General features: G+C 46.9%; 1 protein-coding gene and 1 pseudogene across 4 annotated transcripts; both read left to right on the plus strand.

Moving 5' to 3' along the window:
- Positions 1–2,982: 2,982 nt before the first annotated feature.
- ZNF544 (zinc finger protein 544) lies at positions 2,983–14,580 on the plus strand. Of its 3 annotated transcripts, XM_079907562.1 has the most exons (5): positions 2,983–3,312; positions 5,922–6,013; positions 7,312–7,438; positions 7,726–7,809; positions 11,478–14,580. In XM_079907562.1, the coding sequence occupies exons 2-5, from the start codon at positions 5,981–5,983 to the stop codon at positions 13,412–13,414; spliced, it is 2,181 nt and encodes a 726-aa protein (XP_079763688.1). In that variant the 5' UTR covers positions 2,983–3,312; positions 5,922–5,980; the 3' UTR covers positions 13,415–14,580. The 3 variants fall into 3 exon arrangements, with proteins under 3 accessions (XP_079763688.1, XP_079763689.1, XP_079763690.1); XM_079907563.1 differs by lacking the exon at positions 5,922–6,013; XM_079907564.1 differs by lacking the exons at positions 2,983–3,312; positions 7,312–7,438 and having other exon boundaries at positions 5,938–6,013.
- Positions 14,581–14,700: 120 nt separating this feature from the next.
- Positions 14,701–15,743, plus strand: LOC307178907 (large ribosomal subunit protein eL32-like; annotated as a pseudogene). Its single transcript has one exon. The product of its transcript is annotated as a large ribosomal subunit protein eL32-like (transcript).
- The last annotated feature ends 5,250 nt before the right edge of the window (positions 15,744–20,993 follow it).

A 20,993-nucleotide genomic window follows, 5' to 3' on the forward strand; every position in this document is an offset into this window, starting at 1 on the left:
GAGTGCTTCGGGCACTGATCCATAAGATGTCCTCAGTATAATCAGAATGGTGGGAACACAAGGAAATGTTCTTGTGCTACTTCAGTATAATCAGAATTGTGGGAACACAAGGCAATGTCCTTGTGCTGCTTTTGCTCAAGGACGAAGCACGGCATGTTTTCAAGAAAGCCCATTATTGCTTGTATAATCAATAAAATTATATGTTGCTGCTTTGGCATTTCTGGAATGTTAAAAAAATACGTCTTAAAATGTAAACATAGATAATGCTTTAATAAAAGCTACCACAACAAGACAGACGGCACTGTTTTGCCTGAGCGAGCGGCAGCCCTCTACTGCTGTGCTTCGGCACAATTCATCTCGTGTGATGAGCTTGCTTTCGGCCCTGTCGTAAGATAACTACAACATTAGGGAAACCAAAAAAGTTGGTAAGGGAAAATTTTTCCTTATGGAAGAATTCCAGCAAGTAGACATAGAAAGAATGATATAATTAGAAAACCACTATTTTGTAACTCCTAATGAAATAATGGGTGTAAGGCAACGATCATCAACGACTGCTAGAACCCATTCTGTGAAAAATGTTGGAGAACTTTGTAATAGACGGATCAGGCTGTCAACACCTGAATGATCAAAATAAACATCAAAGAAGCGCGCCAGATATCATGTGCCTTCTGATATGATGCAAAAGGAAACGTGCAACGCCTATGAAAGACTGTCAAATATACATACAAATTTGAATCTAATTAAGCCTCTAGATCCAACTACCAGTTTACAGGAAAAACAAGGGAAAGAGAAATGACACCATAAGGATACCATTACCAAAATCCAAAATGTAGTAAAAATTTACAGGAAAAATTTACCTGGTTTCAACAAATAAATGGAAATGAAAAAGCATTTGTGGAGGAAATCCATAAACTACAAGACTTAAGCACACATTAACCAAATGCAAGGCGTGAACCTTTTTCAGATCTCAATTTGAATAAACAAAAAATTTTTAAGACGACACAATTTGGGGTAAACACTGGATATTTGACATTAAGGAATTATTGCTAGTATTTTTAGGTGTGTTAATGATTTTGTAGTTATCTATTTAAACTCATTTTTTCCCATGATATCTTTTTTTTTTCAATCGCTCAGACATCCCAGGAAGTTGTGCCATCATTAGACCTTTTTTTTAACATTTTATTTATTTATTAAAAAAATTTTTTGGAGTATAGTTGATTTACAATATTGTGTTAGTGTCAGGTGTACTATCTTCTGATAGTTATTGGTAACCTTATGTACTGATTATTAACAGCTTTATTGAGACATCATTCACATAAAATTCACCCACTTAAACTGTACAATTCACCCACTTAAACTGTATAATTCAATGGTTTTTAATATACTCAAGAGTTTTATAATTTTAGAACATTTTCATCACCCCCAAAAGACACAGATATCCATTTAGCAGTCACTCACATCGCCTCTAAAACTCCTCCAGCTCTAGGTAACCACTAATTTACTTTCTCTATGGATCTGTCTATTCTGGAAAAAATCATTATCTTTTAGAGATATGTTCTTAGGCATTTATGCATGAGATGATGTGTCTGGGATTTGCCGCAAAATCCTCCAGCGGTGGCTGAAAGCAGGTAGGGATAGATTAAATTTAAAAAGCAGAATGCTGACAGTAAATGCAGCTGAGTACTGCACAGAGGAAGCACGGGGTTTCATCATATTATTCTCTTTACTCTTGTATGTTTGTAATTTTCTGTAATAAAAACAAACAAGGTCGTCTATTTTACCATAATGAAAAGCCCCAAGGTGGGCATAGGCAATATTGATTCAGTGACTCCGGGAGGATCCCATTACTTATTCTGTTTCTTTCCATCTTTCTGCTCTGCCATTCTCAGCATGTTGACTTTGCCTCTTGGGCTGGTTTCCTCATGGTGCTGGCATGGCGGTACTTTTCTATACATTACATGCAGACAACACTGTCCAGAGGCAATATAAGGGGACACACTAGTGTCTTATGTCCATTTTTAAGAGAGAGGGAAACTGCCCCAGAAGCCCCCAGCAGACTTGTCATTTCTCCTTGGCCAGAATGCCCTTGACTAATTCAATCACAGGGCAAGAGGTATGAGACCACTCCATCAAGACTCTCCTTTGGGAAGTTAGGTTCCAGACATTCTGGAAGAACATACAAATTGCAGAGTCACATGAGCAAGTATGAAGTGTGCAAATAAGAAGCAATGGCCTTAGGTAAAGCAACCAAGAAGGTCAACTCCAGGAGAGTCAAGGCAAGGAAGACTGGTCACAGGAGCAACCCAGACACAAGAGCACAATCCAGGAGCTTAACGATGCCTGAGGTTCAATTAGAGCCAGAGTGGTTCCCACCAGAAGGCAGGCCTGGGAAGGTTTCCTGTGGTCTCTCCCTCCTTGAAAAGCCAGGGCAGGTTACCAGGTCTGTGGGTCTTAGCCCCACAAACAATGGCCAGACCACATATAACAGAACTCTTTGACCCACAATCTCTATTTTTTGCCCCTGTCCCACTTACGACCCACCAGAGAAAGCCAGATAAGCTCCCCCGAGCAATCACATAGGATGACCCACTACTAGTTAGCCGGCCTCCAACTTCCATACTCCACACTCAGGACACACCTGAGGCCATTTCTGTTTGTTGCTGTCAAGCTTTCCCTCTCCTGTGCCGGCCTTTGAGCCTTTGCCAAACGCAAAGACTGTGGTGGACTCCCCTGCTCTAGCGGGCTCTGAAAAAACGTCTTCTGTGGTCCTCATCAGGTGGTCTCCCTTTACTTCCACGGCAGGTCTGGCCGTTGCAAAGGCCCACGAGGAAAGCACGAAGCCGTGCACGGTTCAGACACGAACGTCGCGCCCTCGACCTGTGTCGCAGACGCCCATGAGGAGAATCAGAGTCGTCCATTAATTCGGGGCCGAGGGGCAGAGCTAAAGGGAGCAACATTCTCAGCCACAAACCGAGCTGTCGTAAGAGATAAAAAGTTGGGTCGCCGACGCCCAGACACCAAAGGCCTCGACGCTGCCGCTGCCGCCGCCGCTGCCGCCGCCGCCTCCGCCCGGAGCAACGGCCGCAGCAGCAGCTGGAAAAACTGCTACTGAAGCGAGAAAAACGGCCGCCAGCCCGCGGCCTTCTGGGACTTGTAGTTCGTTGCGCCGAGCGCGCGCACTTCCGCCACCCACCGGAAGTGCCGCCATTACCCGCGAGCGCAGGTGAGCCTGGCCCGGCAGCCCGCGTGGGGGGTCAGCTGTACCCGCGAGGTCGCCCCAGCCCCAGAACGTGGACACGTTTTCTTCCACTGGTACGTGGACTTTTAATTTAACTTGAAGAGAAAGCGTATGTTGTCCAGATGAACAAAGAATTAGGGGCAGTCCTGGCAGAGCAAATGGCATCGGGCAAACTGCGGACAAGGGTGTTGGCCTGTGTTGGTTGTGTTTGATGATGCCCCAAGTTAAGGGCTCGGTGTGAGAGGGAGCTGTATAGTGGTGTGGAGAGCAGGGACACAAATTCCGTTGTGCGTGAGGGCTGGGGTTTGGATTACAGCGCCTCAGTAAGTAGAAGCATCAGGCGGTGGATAACTCAGTGCAAGGGATAGTGCCAAGGGAGTAGAAAGAATGAGGAGGACTCTGACTTTCCATGTCTAGTGAGGAGCCAGGATGGAGGCCACAGTGCAAGAGATGAGGAACCGTGGTCACTCTCAGCTGTGTTGAGTCCAGGAGTCTTGTCAATGATAGAGTTAATCCATAGTTGATCTAAGAAAGAAACGGAACTTTAAAAAAAAATTATTTATTTATTTATTTTTGGCTGCACTGGGTCTTCGTTGCTGTGCACGGGCATACTCTAGTTGCAGCGAGCGGGGGCCACTCTTCGTTGTGGTGTGTGGGCTTCTCACTGGGATGGCTTTTCTTGTTGCAGAGCACAGGCTCTAGGTGCATGCTTCAGTAGTTGTGGCACGCAGTCTCAGTAGTTGTGGTTTGCAGGCTCTAGAGCGCAGGTTCGGTAGTTGTGGAGCACACACGGGCTTAGTTGCTCCACAGCATGTGGGATCTTCCCGGACCAGGGCTTGAACCGGTGTCCGCTGCATTGGCAGGTGGATTCTTAACCACTGGGCCACCAGGGAAGCCGAGAAATGGAACTTGAATTTTATTCAAGTGAACCTGAGGATTATAACTCAGGAAATAGTCTTTCAGAAAGCTCTGAGGACTGTTCCACCCTAGAGATCAAAGCACAGTTATATACCTTTTTGAGACAAAGGGTCGTATATCAAATGATGAGTTGACAGTTTATGTAATCCAGAGCTGCAGTACAAAGCCAGTAGTGGGTCACTGTGACCCCTTACAAAGAAGGAACTTTGTCTCCTAAGGAGATAGGGTTAATGCAGATACAGGATACACACTAAATGGGAGGGAAGAGACCCAAACAAGCAGAGAAAAAGTTTATGTTTAAATTTTTCTTGTCTTGCCATAAAATATGAATTTTATTTCATCAAGTCTTTAGAGACATGGCTGGATGTGGAGGAGGGAATGGCAGTGACAGGGAACTTGGGAGGGAGGTCTAGGCTGGACATAAAGCCTGGGGCAGCCCTTGAAACCCCACCCCCTCACAGGCAGGGAAAGAGGAAACTAGAAAAGGAAGGAGAAAGAGAGGCCTCTAGAAAGAGGGACCCCTGCCAGACCAGCCCCCTCCTGGGTCCAGCATGAGGAAAAGAAGGGGAGTTTTATGTCCAGCTATAACCAATATAATTAAATCTGCTGTGCCCCTACTGTGTGTCAGCACAATGTTAAGCAATTATAAATGCAGCTCACATAATCATCACAGCAGCACCACAAGGCAGGTGCTCTTCTCCCGGATGTCTACAGATGAGGCTCAGAGAGGTTAAGGAGGCCTGTTCAGAGTCCTACAGAGGCACGTGGTGGAACTAGGACTTCGAAAGCAGGCAGTCTGGCTGCGGAGGGGAGGTGTTCCCAGCCCTCACCCTAGGGTGTCTCCAGACTAGGAAGAAGAGGATCAGAGGGTGGAAATGGACACGGGTAGTAGGAGATTGCCCGTGGCTGGATGGGAATGTCAGAACAAGGTAGCATCATATAGAGTCTTCAGCGGCCTTCTTAGGTGTGGTGAACATCTGTGTGTGTGCATGGCGTGGGTGTGCTTTTGGTACAGGCAGGGTGAGAGGGAGTCAAACATAGGGAAGGGTTTGGGGCAAGATTCGGGAGGATTTTTGCCTGGCTGTCTCAGTGGGACTGTCACGTGACTACAGCCAAGATACTAGATGGGCAGGGTATGGGAAGCAACGACAGTGTTAAGCAAAGCAGGGGATAATAGGTGTGGCCCACGGGCAGCGGGGCAGCACCCAGCAGCTCCAGAAGGATGATACCTACCTCTCAGAGTGCCCTTAGCTGTCCTCCTGGTGATTTTCATATCCTCCTTGTCCCCATACCCCACCTCCGTTTTTAGAAACCAGCTGATGTTTCATTGGGATATTTTTTAATTGTACGATTAATTGTTTTGACACTGCCTCCACTTCTCCCTATTTAGTATCTTGAAATAAGAGGAAATACTGGTCCCTCCTTTATTTGAGTGTTGAAGGACTGCTGTGTATCTTTGGGCTCATGGTTCAGACACCGCAGCACGTGCCTCAAGGCATTTACCTTGAGCCTGGGGTAGCCCAGGCCCGGACCCAGGCAGACTGGCCCTCTCCACAACTGGAAAGCTGGCTCGGCCACCTCAGCTGACCTCAGAGCCTTGAACAGGGAGAACACGTGATCAGAGCCCCGCCTCTCTGCCCCTCAGTCCCCAAGGGATGGTCCTCAGCTGGCATTGGCCACCCTCTCCTTTGGAGATGGGAATGGACTCAGGAGTGTGGACATAACTTAGGTGGGGCTGAATCCCTAATTGTTCCCCCAACCCCAGCCCTGCCTTCTGAGGACCTCTGCCCTCTTCAGGACAGCTTCTCCAGGTATGAGGAGGAAATGGAGGCATATCCTCAGCAGATCCTGTCTCAGGTGAGTTGGGGACCTTCGCTTTCATTGCCTTAGTCTCCTTGGCTGTAAAATGTGTCCAAGGATAGCACCCAACTCCTCAGGCCAGCACACAAGAGAGTTCTGTAATGCTGCCCTATGCCTTGGGGTGAAGTCTACAGGCTCCCTGCGTGAACAAGCCAGGAACTCCACAAACCTGGTTCCCTGGGCCAGGTCTCTGCCTCAGACTTTTTATTTGTGGTTTTTGCTCAGTGGGCCCTTGAGGGCAGGCAGAGCTGAGCCTCCATAAACATGCAGGCACTCTGGGCCCATTGATCCTCACTGAGACCACTCAGGAGGGCAGCTGAGAGTGTCCCCATAAAGAGCCACAGTCACCCTTAGATGGCTCACGGTGCAGCACACGGCGGGTGGGGGCGGGTCCCTGACCTCCTTCAGGGTCCCAGCATCATACACTTGCCTGTGCTTCCTGGGTGCCAGGGGTCAGTTGCACTCATGTCCTGTGAGACTCCCCGGTGCAGGAGGCTGTCTTCATAGTCGCATCAGGGCAGCTCATGCCGAGAAGTTCAGGGACACGTCCAGGTGTCCAGCTAGCAAGTCGTGAAGCAGAGAGGCCAACTTGGTCTACTTGGGCTGCTGTAACACAATACCACCCGCTGGGTGGCTTGGACAACAGCCATTTGTTTTCTCACAGTTCTGGAGGCTGGAAGTCCAAGATCAGGGTGCTAGCAGGGTTGGTTTCTGGTGAGGACTCTTTCTGGCTTTCAGATGGTGCCTTCTCTATGTCTCCACATAGTAGGGAGAGAGAGAGGCCTCTGGTTTCTCCTCCTCCTCTTGTAAGGACACCAGTCCCATCACATTAGAGCCCTGCCCTATGACCTCCATTAGCATTAATTCCGTAAAGGCCCTGTCTCCAGATAAGTCACATTGTGGGGTAGGACTTCAACATGCGGATTCATGGGGAAACAATTCAGCTCATGGCATTGGCCTTCTAAAAACACACCACAGCCCTGATTTGTCCCATGGGCCACTGTGTGCTGACCCTGATTTAGAGCATCCTCTTTGACTGGCTTCCAATCTGTGATTTTGTAGAGAGGCTGGGGACGGGGATCTCCAAGAGGGGTCCCTGTTGTTTCCCAAAACAGAAAATCGGGATCACTGGTGTGACCAGTGGTAGATGAGATACCCAGGCAGAAATGAAAAGGCCATGGGCCTGAGTCTGGGTCTGATCTGAGCAAGGGGTTCTCCCTCCCCTGTACTGTCCTGTCCCCCCAACCTCCTCGTCGAGAAAGCAGGATCCCATGGTAACACCAGTGATGTTTCAGCCACCTGTGAGCTTCAAGGACGTGGCTGTGACCTTCACATGGGAGGAGTGGGGACAGCTGGACCTGGCCCAGAGGATGCTGTACCGTGAGGTGACTCTGGAGACCTGCAGTCACCTGGTCTCCCTGGGTAAGGCAGGCACTGCCCATCGCAGGACCCAGAGTGCGGCTTAACTCAAGGGTGTGCCCAGGCTGGGCCAAAACGTGCTGGAAGTGGGTCCTTTTGAGATTTGGGTCCTGGTATTGCCGCTTACTCCATCTCCAGAGCAGATCTGTGGCTTGTCGTTCAGGGAGTGGGAAATCTCCTCGGGAGGATGCGGGGGCCCTCCTAGTCCATTCACGTCTGACCCCAGGGGCGAGGGCTGGGCCTGTCACCAAGCAGAAGACCAAGCCCTCTGTTTTTCCTCCATTGACCAGGGCTTCTGCTTTCAAAACCGGATGTGATCGCCCGACTGGAGCAAGGGGAGGACCCATGGAGGGTGGAGCCGGGACCTCCCCGAGGTGAGAACAGGCCAGCGGCCCAATGGTTAAGGTCCAAGGAGCAGGGAGGCCATTTTGGGGGAGTTTGCTCAGGCGTTCTCTGCTGCCTCCTCGTGTCCAACAAGGCAGCTATGTTCTCATCCACATCAGCCTGTCTCTGTGCCCAGCCCACCCACAGAGAACACTTGTTGCTGTGGTCAGGACATGTCTCACACATGGGTTCATTTCTGTCCCCGTCTTCCTCTGGTCTTCACCCCTCTGCTGCTGCATCTCATTCCCGTATCCTCATGCCCCCTCTTTTCCTCCATCCTCTCATCCTGACTTCTACCCAGGGTGGAAGCTCCTCAGCCCTCCCCTTCAGGCTGGTCTTTGCTCTGCCATTTGGGTGATCGGCCGTCCTCCATGTTGGACGTTCCCATGTCTTCAAGATGATTCCAAAGTGTGGTAAAAACTTGTGCGTCCAAGCCTTCCAGAAGGATTCCTACTAAATCTTCCTGGACCTCCTTTCCCACCTCCCCTCATCCCATAGGCCCACCTCCTACCCTGTGTGTCAGCCTAATTGGAATTATCTTTTTTTTTCTTTTTTTCTTTTAGAGCTGTATCAAAATACAGTTTACATACCATACAGTTCACCCATTTAAAGTATGCAAAGCCTCTTAGTATATTCGCAGTATGTGTATCCATCACCACAATCTATTTTAGAACATGTTCATCATACTGACTAATTGGGCTGCTTCTGATCTTTTGTTGTTTTGTTTTAATTCATAGACTTTATTTTCTTATTTATTTATTTATTTAGCTGTGCTGGGTCTTAGTGCGGCATGTAGGATCTTTAGTCACGGCATGAGAACTCTTAGTTGTGGCATATGGGATCTAGTTCCCTGACCAGGGATCAAACCCCGGCCCCCTGCACTGGGAGCACGGAGTCTTAGCCACTGGACCACCAGGAAAGTCCCCATTGATAGACTTTATTTTTTAGAGCAGTTTCATGCTTACAGAAGGTACAGAGTTCCATATACCACCCCACCCCACACAGTTTCCCCTATTATTAATGTCTTGCATTCTTTGGCACATTTGTTACAGTCGATGAACTTATATTGATAAATTATTATCAACAGAGATCAACAGTTTACATTAGGTTCACTATGGTGTTGTACGTTCTGTGGGTTTGGACAAATACATAATGTTATATATGCACCACTATAGTATCATACAGAGTAGCTCCACTGCCCTAAAAATCCTCTGTGCTTCACCTATTCACCCTCCCTCCACCCTAACGCCTGGTAACCACTGATTATTTTACTGTCTCTGTAGTTTTACCTTTTCCAGAATATCCTATAGTTGGAATCATGCAGTACCTGTTCTTTGCTGAGTGGCTTCTTTCATTTAGCAATAAGCAACATGTTTGTCCTTTATACCACCTTGCCCTAGCCTGGAGGCGTTTAATTTATCTCATGTGTTCCTGCGCCTTTTTACCCTGTTACTCTCTTGCCTGCAGCTTCTGTTATTTCTTACTTCTGAACTCTTACCTACTTTTACTTACCCTTGGTTCTCAAATGACATCATTCTGAATTTAGTTTACCATCAGTGTCTTTCTTCTCTTCTGTCATAGACATTACTTTCTTGCTGACCCACACAATCTGTCTTCCTCATTTCAAGATCTTGGTGCAGATGCTACTGTAGAATTTTAACCTCCTTTGCCCAGTTTCCAACAGCCAGGCACATCTTGGACATATCTTAGCCACTCAAAGATTTCTTTCCTTTCCTCCTCCAAATACCCTTTCACTCCCCTTCATGGGGCTGTTGTTTCATTTGAAAAGTTCTCATCATCAGAGATTCCAAGTCAACACCCCAAAGGAACACAGCAGTGTCTTGGGAAGGAGAACAGTGCTGGTCGTGGGAGAGGTTGGGCATAGATAAGGACCTTCCCCATGAGGGAAAGAAGGTCTTTGTTGGGCAGAAGGGAAACGTCCTCCTGGAAGTCAAAGGATAGCCAGAGAGTGTAGGTCATACGTTGCCAAATGGAGGATACTTATCTCCTTGGCAGGCATAGGGAGAGAAGCATGGGACCCTGGGCAAAGGCCTTGATCTTACTGGATGTGGGTGGCTACCTGACTGAAAAGGACAGTATGTGGACAAAGTGACAAGTAAAAAGGGAATCCTGGAGGATGCAGGCAAGGATCCTGAGCTGGGAGCCTGTGGCACTCTTTGTTAAAGGCCCAGTATCTTCAACAGGCGGAGGAATCCCCTTTAGAACCATAATAAGGGTGACGACATCAACAGTACCATGTATAGCAGTGCACCGTGTGCCAGACACTGTTTGAGGCTCACATGCTGATTCGTTTATGCCTCGAAGTAACCCTTGTTAGCTAAGCATTCGTATTCCTGGCTTACTGCCAAGGAAATCAAGCCTCAGAAGTCGCCAGCTGGTGGAGTCCACTTGTGGCCCAGTCTGGCCAAGCACCCTGCTTCAGGGGCCACAGCACTTTTCTGGGGAGTCTGTGACATCAATTCTGGAGTGGTTAAAGGGACTTTTATTTCTCTGTGGGCAGCCTGAAGTGATGGTAGAAATGGTGCATTAAGAATATTAAATTAGGGCTTCCCTGGTGGCGCAGTGGTTGAGAGTCCGCCTGCCGACGTAGGGGACACGGGTTCGTGCCCTGGTCAGGGAAGATCCCACATGCCGCGGAGCGGCTAGGCCCGTGAGCTGTGGCCACTGAGCCTGCACATCCGGAGCCTGTGCTCCGCAACGGGAGAGGCCACAGTGGTGAGAGGCCCACGTACTGCAAAAAAAAAAAAAAAAAAAGAATATTAAATTAGTGTTGGTATTTGGGATCTCATTTCAAGATCCAGCACCAGGAAATGGATAGACTAAGGTTGTGGATCATAAGGTTGAGGCACATGTTAAGATCCTGTTTCCTGTGACTGCTATTACAGATTACCAACTTGGTGGCTTAAAACAACACAAATTGATTCTCCCACAGTTCTGGAGGCTACAAGTCCAAAATCAGTATCATTGAGTTAAAATCAAGGTGCAGCAGGGCCATGCTCCCTCCAGAGGCTCCAGTAGGGAATCCATTCCTTGTCTCTTCCAGGCTCTGGTGGCTGTGGGATTCCTTGGTCTGTGCCCACATCACTTTAGTCTTTAAGGCCAACACCTTCAGATCTCTTTGCTCTGTGTTCAGAATGCTTTCTGTGTGTATCAAATCTGCGTCTGCCTCCCTCATATAAGGACACTTGTGATAACATTTGGGGCCCATCCAGATAATCTCCCCATCTCAAATCCTTAACACATCTGTAAAGATCCTTTTTCCAAGTAAGGTATCATGTTGACAGGTCCCAGCAAAGAGAATGTAGGTATCTGTTGTGGTGATTGAGGGCTTTATACCTTCAGACCCAAATTTTTTGTGTGAATTTCTCCTTTAAGCTTCACCCTTCCCTGCTTATTTTATTCCTCTGCTCCCTCTTTGGGGACCAGTCTTCCTGAGTCATCTCTTCATTGCTTTTTTGTATTTTACCACTGATTTCCTCTTTGCTGAGCCATCCCTTCCTTTCACACCCTGCATGAAATTACAGTCCATGGATTAGAAACAAACCCAGAGATACCTCTCATACTTGGTGGTCTCCTTCATCCCACTCTCCCCTCCTAATGCTTCTCCAGTAATTCAGGCAATTTGGATTTCTTTCAGACTGGAAGACTACACTGGAAAATAAAGAGTCAGCTTCTGAAGAGGGTATTGCTGTGGAAGAGCTATCTCACCACATGGAAATGAAACACTGTGTACAGGAGGAGGGCCCCTGGTTGGTGTCATTAGGAGAAGTGCAGCATTGGAGGGACCAGCTAGGGAAGCACCAGGAGGACTCTCTGAGTCAAACAGTACTTACCTCAGAGAGACATTTTGCTCAAGGGGGTAGTTATCTGAGTCTAAGCCTTCTACCTCCGACATTACCCACAAGGACACATTTCCATAAGCTCAACTCACAGATTAAAAGGTTGAAACAGAACTCGGTTTTCATTAATCATCAGAAAAACTGGGCTGATCTGAAGTCCTGTGAAGATCATCAAAGTGCTAGAGCCTTCTGTCAGAGCACTTACTTGAATAAAATTGCAAATGTTGAAACGGGAAATAAAAAACCTTATGATTATACTGTCAGTAGTGACTCTTTAAACTGTGGTACCTCCCTTCATTTTCTTAATAGAATTTTTTCAGCAGAGAATGGCAATGACAGTAAGGACGACAGAAACAGCATTAATCGTAGCATGTCTCTGAATGAACACAAGCCAATGAATTTTGGAGAAAGTCAGTACGAGTGTGATGAATGCCTTGTACAAACCGAAATAAGTGATCCTGGAGAGGCACCATTCAGATGTGAGGAGGACTGTGGTGCCTTCCACGTGGCCTCATCTTTTCCTGACTGTGACATCATTCAGACTGGAAAGAAGTCATATGCATGTAACCAGTGTGCAAAATCTTTCAGCTGTTGCTCTAAGCTTGTTGTACACAAGAGAACACACACAGGAGAAAAGCCATATGAATGTACTCGGTGTGGGAAGTCTTTCAGCCAGAGCTATGACCTGGTTGTACACCAGAGAACTCACACTGGAGAAAAGCCCTATGAATGCAACCAGTGTGGGAAATCCTTCACCCAGAGTTCCAAACTTATTAGGCATCAACGAACTCACACTGGAGAAAAACCATATAAATGTCATGAATGTGGAAAATCTTTCAGGTGGAACTCTAACCTTACTGTTCATCAAAGAATTCATACTGGAGAGAAACCTTATGAGTGTGCTCATTGTGGAAAGTCCTTCAGTCAAAGCTCTGACTTTGTTGCACATAAAAGGACTCACACTGGAGAGAAACCCTATGAATGTAACCAGTGTGGAAAATCTTTCATTCGAAGCACTCAGCTTATTAGGCATCTGCGAATTCACACTGGAGAGAAGCCATATAAATGCAATCAGTGTGACAAAGCCTTCACTGGGAGCTCTCACCTTATTGAACATCAGAGAACTCATACTGGAGAGAAACCGTTTGAATGTAATCAGTGTGGGAAAGGCTTCACTGGGAGCTCTCACCTTCTTTCACATCAGAGAATTCATTCTGGAGAGAAACCGTATGAGTGTAATGACTGTGGGAAAGCTTTTCGGCAGCGATCTCAGCTTGTTGTGCATCAGCGAACACATACTGGAGAGAAACCTTATGAATGCAGTCATTGTGGAAAAGCTTTCAGCCAGAGGTCTCCCCTCATTGTGCATCAGAGAATACACATTGGAGAGAAACCCTATCAGTGTAACATGTGTGCTAAAGCCTTCAGTCAGAGGTCCCGCCTTATTGAACATAAGAGAACACATACTGGAGAAAAGCCCTATGAATGCATTGACTGTGGGAAAGCCTTCAATGATCGATCAACCCTTACAAAACACGAGAGAACACACACTGGGGAAAAACCCTATGAATGTAATCATTGTGAAAAGGCCTTTAGCCAGCGGTGTCAACTTACTAGGCATCAGAGAATCCATACTGGAGAGAAACCCTATGAATGTAATGAGTGTGGAAAAGCTTTCAGTTGTAGTACATCCCTTATTCAACATGAGAAAACCCATGGGAGAGAAACCCTATGAATAATCAAGATGGAAAAGCTCACTGCCAGACTTTCTTTACTAGACATCAGATGACCAAGGTATGATTCTCAGAGTGTAGTCTAATGACCATATACATCAGAACTGCTTGGAGTGTGTGTGTTGAAACTGCATATTACCAAGTTTATCCTCAGTTTACTATATCAGAATATCTAGCAGTAAAATCCAGGAGCCTGCAGTTTCCAAAAGGAGCACACGTGATTTGTATATATACTAAAATTTATATACTTCTGCATTTAGGTCATGAATATGACCACTGATGAAAAACATTCAGTCAGAGCTCTCGGCAGAAGTTAGAAAACACAGAATGGAGCTGTACCCACCAGATAATCTTTTTAGTGCATACAGCCACGCAAACTCAACCAGACGTTGTCTCCACATTCATGGAGATGATGGGGAACCAAAAGATACTCTTTACACAGAGCCCCAAACACTCAACCTAAGAAGAAACCATTGCATGAGGAAGTTGGTGTTTGGTAATGAAATTTGAAGCCAGCTATGTTCAGTGTAAACCAGCAATTAAAAACACAAATTGGGGAATTTTTTGGTGGTCCAATGGTTAGGACTTGGTCCTTTCACTGCCGGGGCCTGGGTTCTATCAACGGTCAGGGAACTAGGATCCCGCTGCATGGCATGGCAAAAATAAACAAACAACAAATCGAAGGAAAACTAATGATGGGAAGTCTTCTAAAATGATTTTTATTGGAATTAAAAGTAGACTCAATTTTTCAGGGACTCTGTCATGCTCTAACTTAAGTTTGTTGCTCAGTTAGGTTGACTAATCAAAAGAGTCAAGTGAAGTGAAAACAGGGCTCAAAACGGTATATACACAGAATGTTACAACATATAAAATCATGTGCACAGTTGGTTGGTTAAGAAGGTCAACTCGGCAGCATGTTCAAAAAAAGGCTGAAGTGTAAATTAGTGGTGAAGCAAGTGGGAGAGGCCATTATTGCAGGTTTGAGCAAGGTGAAAGCAGGTGAGAGCATCGCCTGGAGATGCAGAGTGGGAAAGGCTGTAGCTAGGAACTTGCAAAGAGGGAGCTGCAGGAGTGGAGGTCACAGCCCGCCTGTCAGAGCTGTAGACTGACAAGTGGGGCAGGAAAGCAAGGTTCATTGAAGGTCTGTCCGTGAAACTCCTAATTTGCTCTCCCCTCTCTTGCGTTAAGTATCTGGCCATGGGTAAGCAAAAAATATAGTAGAGAATGAATTATGTGCTATAAGAAAAAGTCTGAGGTCCTCGGCGCTGCCTACGGAGGTGGCCTCCATCTCTTACTCGGCATCATGGCTGCCCTCAGACCCCTCGTGAAGCCCAAGATGGTCAAAAAGAGGACCAAGAAGTTCATCCAGCACCAGTCAGACCAATATGTCAAAATTAAGTGGAACTGGCGGAAACCCAGAGGCATTGACAACAGTGTGCAGGAGATTCAAGGGCCAGATCTTGATGCCCAACATTGGTTATGGGAGCAACAAGAAAACAAAGCACATGCTGCCCAGCGGCTTCCAGAAGTTCCTGGTCCACAACGTCAAGGAGTTTGAAGTGCTGCTGACGTGCAACAAGCCTTACTGTGCTGAGATTGTGCACAACGCCTCCTCCAGGAACTGCAAAGCCATTGTAGAGAGAGCAGCCGAGCTGGCCATCAGAGTCACCAATCCCAACACCAGGCTGCGCAGCGAAGAAAATGAATAGACAGCTCGTGTGCACGTTTTGTTTAATAAAACCGTAAAATGGCCCCCAAAAAAAAAAAAAAAGTCTGAGGGACTAGGGAATCTGGTGTATTATGCTCCAGAACAAGTGCTGCCTTATTTTGGCATTTCAAGGACATTCATCCTAACAGCTGGTTCTTACCCTTTTAATCCTAAAGCAAAGTGTGCCGTTAAACCAGCCCCACCCATCTGTGGAGCTTCCCCTCTGTTTTTTGATAGCTTCTTCAATATCATGAGAGCTAGGGAGTGAATGATTAAGGAAGCCTCCAACATGAATGAAAAAATATCTGGGGCTTCCCTGGTGATTCTGTGGTTAAGAATACGCCTGCCAATGCAGGGAACACGGGTTTGAGCTCTGGTCCAGGAAGATCCCACATGCTGTAGAGCAGCTAAGCCCGTGAGCCACAACTACTGAAGCTCACATGCCTAGAGCCCATGACCCGCAACAAGAGAAGCCACTGCAATGAGGAGCCCCCGCTCGCCACAACTAGAGAAAGCCCAAGCACAGCAACAAAGACCCAACGCAGCCAAAAATAAATTAATTAATTAATAAAATTATTTTTTTTAAATCTAAGATAGAAAAAAAAACTGCCAAAGAGAACAGATATTCAGGAGAAATAAATATTTTAAATGTTTTATTCTAGGAGTGAGTCAAGAAATAATTGCAAATGAAAAATAAATGCAAGATGCTCTTTTAAAAAGAATAGACTCCCTGAAATTAAAAGTAAGACTGTTGGGCCAAAAAGCAAAGAAAAGAAAAAGGGAAACTTCACCAGAGCTGAAACATCTTCAGATCATGGATAGATTCACACAGCATGAGAAATTGAGAACACAATTAAAAAGACATCACAGACTGGGACTTCCCAGGTGGTGCAGTGGTTAAGAATCCGCCTGCCAATGCAGGCGACACAGGTTCGAGCCCTGGTCCAGAAAGATCCCTCATGCCATGGAGCAACTAAGCCCGTGCACCACAACTACTGAGCCTGCGCTCTAGAGCCCGGGAACCACAACTACTGAAGCCCGCGTGCCTAGAGCCTGTGCACCAGAACAAGAGAAGCCACCATGAGGAGCCCACGCGCCACAACAAAAAAGTAGCCCCTGCTTGCCACAACTAGAGAAAGCCTGCGCAGCAACAAAGACCCAAGACAGCCACACACACACACACATCACAGAAACTTCTGGAAAGAATTTTGAAAGTAGAAAAGGAATATTTTTTAAGAAAAAGGAATGTTTCTTCTAATTAAAAAAATCAGAGACTTCAAAGTAAGCAAATTGTTCGAGAAAATGTACAGATTGTACAAGACAATTGCAGTCCAAATGTGAAGCAAATGTTTTTAATATATATTTATTTACTTTTGGCTGCATTGGGTCTTCAATGCTGCACGTGGGCTTTATCTAGTTGCGGCGAGTGGGGGCTACTCTTCGTTGCGGTGCGCGGGCTTCTCATTGCCGTGGCTTCTCTTGTTGGGGAGCACGGGCTCTAGGCTCACGGGCTTCAGTAGTTCTGCCACTCAGGCTCAGTAGTTGTGGCTCTCGGGCTCTAGAGCTCAGGCTCAGTAGTTGTGGCGCACAAGCTTAGTTGCTCTGCGGCATGCGGGATCTTCCCAGACCAGGGCTTGAACCCGTGTCCCCTGCATTGGCAGGTGGATTCTTAACCACTGCGCAACCAGGAAAGCCCCTGAAGCAAACTTTAGAAAGGAGTATTCATTTGACCCTTGTGTTAATAATTCTTCCTGGAAGAGGCAGAGGACTCAGGAAATCGGAAAAAAAGAGGGGGAAATATAATCGTTGTTTTGATTGGCCCTTCACTGAACAGTGTTTGCATAGTTCTGATATAAAGAGTAGATACTGTTTATTTTTATTTTTCAATTTTAGGAAGAAACCCAGATCTGTGACAGAATAGATTTCATAATGGCAACAGAGTGGCGTGCCATTGTTCCCAGTCCTGTCACCAATAGTAATGGCACAGCCTGTGACTGTTACAAAGTAGAAAGGGGAAGAGAAGTAGAAAGGGGGGAATGTATCCCCGTACCATCATCTTAGGAAGCGGGCTTTTAAATACAATACTTTAGGTTACTTAGGAGACCAAAACTAGAGCTCAAAACAGTAATATGACAAAAAGTTGGAAGCAAATAGAAGAGCAACGACGTGAGTCAAATCTAAATTCCTTATCAGAGCAGGAAGCCAGTAAGGTCTATAGACTGAAAGAATTGCAGAGGTGGCCTCAGAAAGAACCAGAATAGAAATGGCTAAAAGTGGTTGATGGGATTTGTGACTGTTGGGTAAGGTGGGGCAGGAGACAGCTACTTTCCATTTTAAAACTTCTGTAGCGTTTTATTCCCTGGTGGTACACTTCTTATTTGGGTAACAAATTATTTCAAATGTGTACCTATAGGTGAGCGAAACTACAGTGCATGAAGACATCTGCAGTTGATTTGGGGGTTATGTACATGTTTCCTTTTGATTCAGTGTCACTGTAAATTGAAAATTAAAGAAGCAAGAGCTTAAAGAAAAGATGTCAGGCTCTTCTGTTTTGCCAATCAGAGTTGATTCCAGTAGAGCAGGAAGGCTCCTTGGCTTCTTAGAATTCCTTGGAGTCCTTTTAAGGCTCTAAGACTTTATTTTCCAGAAGCCTTATCACCAGGAAGTCAGTGGGCCCCAGAGAGGTGCTGGTATCCTGGGACACCTGGGTGGACAAGACAGGTGTGTGAATTTGTATAACCACCAAATACTGAATGTACTCCCCCAAGGTCACTCTGGCAGTTACCTGGTATTTACTTTCCATAAGACCCTATAAGTAACGGCCCACATGATTCATATGAGACTTGGAGTTTGAGACAGGGAATGCCTTCCTACAGTGGCGTGGACAGAACAGAGGGGACTTTGCTGCCTGGTTAGGCAGTTGGTCCTGCTGCTGAGACCAACCTTGTGTAGCTTTCAGAAGATGCTGGGGCCTGGGAGGAAGGACTTGTGCAATGGATCTAGCAAAGTGAGTGTTGTTTGACAATTCTTGTTGACCAAACACCTGAGAGACATTTCCATTCAGCAAGTCTTAAAATTAGCCTTGTTCGGTGAAGGCACTATTTACGGACTCAGTACGGAAGATGCGTGTGATGCCGCAGCGCCCTCAAGTCCCTTCTTCCCAAGATGGGGACGCCACACAGGAGCATAGGGGTTATGGGTTCCTGGAGACCACACCTTGTGGGAATCACACAAGAAGGATGCATGTAGGGGGCTGGGGGGAATGGAAGACAGAAGTTGCTGTGTACACAGTGAGTGCTTCAGGCCCTGCTCTGAGAGGGTTCTACCCTTTCATAAATCGGAAACCAGAGGCTCTTAAGGACCCAAGAAGTGGGCTCATTTGAAATAGGAACCCGAGACCTTTCCGCCCAAATGATTCTCATACCCAGTGGTTCCAAATCAAAACGTGCATAAGACCCACCTGAAAGGAAGTGTTAGAATTACAGCTTATTGGACCCATCTTAACATGTAAAGAGTACTCTTGGGCTTCCCTGGTGGCGCAGTGGTTGAAAGTCCGCCTGCCGATGCAGGGGACACGGGTTCGTGCCCTGGTCCGGGAAGATCCCACATGTCGCGGAGCGGCTAGGCCCGTGAGCCATGGCCGCTGAGCCTGCGCGTCCGGAGCCTGTGCTCCACAATGGGTGAGGCCACAACAGTGAGAGACCCGCGTACTGCAAAAAAAAAAAAAAAAAAAAAAAAAAAAAAAGAGTAATCTCAAAATTGTATATCCATATAACTATTTCCTCTTTGTTGGTTTCACTTACATTTGTGGCTTAATTTTTAGAAGACCTTAAACAGTTACCACACCTGTGTTACATGTGACCCAGGGGCTCCTTTTAACAGAAATCCATTCTCCCTGCCCACCCCACCCCCACTTTTTAAAACACAGATACCAAAATAATCATAATGTATATTTGATACAACCAGTAGTGAATCTATTGGTGGCCCACAAGACCACTCCCACATCTAGAGATTTTTCTAGAATTCATAGGGCTCAGCATCCAACTGTACTCACAGCTGAAATTTACGGCAGTGGTGTACTAAGGATACACAGTTGTTGGGACTTCCCTGGTGGTCCAGTGGGTAAGTCTCTGTGCTCCCAATGCAGGGGGACCAGGTTCTATCCCTGGTTGGGGAACTAGATCCCACATGCATGCTGCAACTAAGACTCCATGTGCCACAACTAAGAAGTCTGCATGCCACAACTGGGAAAAAAAAATTCCGTATGCTGCAACTAAAGATCCCGCATACCGCAATGAAGATCCCATGTGCCTCAACTAAGACCCAGTGCAGCCTAAATAAATAAATAAATATTTTTTAAAAAGATACACAGTTGTAGGACTTCCCCAGTGGTCCAGTGGTTAAGACTCCACGCTTCGACTGCAGGGGGCACGGGTTCAATCCCTGGCAGGGGAACTGAGATCCCACATGCCATGTGGCACAGCCAAAAAATTAAGAATAAAAATAAAGGATACGGGGCTTCCCTGGTGGCGCAGTGGTTAAGAATCCGCCTGCCAATGCAGGGGACACGGGTTCAAGCCCTGGTTTGGGAAGATCCCACATGCCACGGAGCAACTAAGCCCGTGCGCCACAACTACTGAGCCTGCGAGCCACAACTACTGAAGCCCGTGCACTTAGAGCCCGTGCTCCTCAACAAGAGAATCCACCGTAAGAAGCCCGCCCACCACAACAAAGAGTAGCCCCCACTCGCCGCTACTGGAGAAAGCCGGCGCGCAGCAACGAAGACCCAACACAGCCAAAAATAAAATAAATAAATTTATATATTAAAAAAACTTTACTTTAAATAAATAAATAAAAACAAGAGCTGTTCCCAAGGAGAAGATAATAGACTCAACACCCCACCACCACCTCTCTACCCTCTGGAGGGCTGCTGCTAAGGGGAAGGCAATAGACCCTCCTGGGACCTCCTGGGTTCCTCCTGGGACTTCCTGGGTCCCTCCTGGGACCTTCTCTGCCCACGGAGAAAGGAATACCACCAGGAAATTTTGTTGGGCTCACAGTAGAAGCCAGATTCGGTCTCCTGGAGGCTGCCTGACCCGTGGTTCCCACAGCCACGGTGAGTGGTGAGTGAACACATGCTCCTCCTGGCATCGCAGGCCTGGTGGGGTTGGGTCCTGGGTGTGGTTGCAGGGGAAATGCCCAGCAGATTGCAGAAAGGTGGTTGGACTGAAGCGGAGAGATGCAGCAGCAGCAAAGGGATGACAGGGATGGGAGTGAGTGCAGAAACCGCGTGCCCCTTGGAAGCCGGCTGCCCCATCCCCGCAGTGACCACAGTCGTTCACCCTTTTGTCATGTTTGTGGTTTGCTGTCTGTCTCTCCCCACTATACCAGCAGCCCCGTGGGGGCGGGCGAGTATCTCTGTTCTCTGCCTTGCTGTGCCTGGTTCCTAGCACACAGTACATGATCAAATGAATATTTGTTCTGTTTCGACTGCATCCTGGTGAACATCGGCTTTTCCTTTCTTCTTTTCTAATAAACTTTTTAATGGACTCTAACAGAACCACAGATATGACCCTTCGCAAAGGGAATACCCCAAATCGAGAAACAGGACATGATCAACTCTCAGAACCCGCCTGTGCCCCCTCTGGGCCACTAGCCCCCTAAACCTATTCTATTAACAAAATCTTTAAACGTTCATGTAATTGTAAAGCACAGAAATATTTTAAGCACAACGGCAGTATACGATCCACAGACAAGGAAAGCCCCAGGCCTCCTCCTGCGCCTTTCCAGCTGGGAAGAGCAGGCCCAGATTTCAACCCGGGCCGTGGCATTCCAGGTTGCAGACTGGCTTTCCGATGCCAGGCCACAGGGCG

The sequence above is a fragment of the Stenella coeruleoalba genome (assembly GCF_951394435.1).
Source record: "Stenella coeruleoalba genome assembly, chromosome: 20".
Taxonomy (NCBI): domain Eukaryota; kingdom Metazoa; phylum Chordata; class Mammalia; order Artiodactyla; family Delphinidae; genus Stenella; species Stenella coeruleoalba.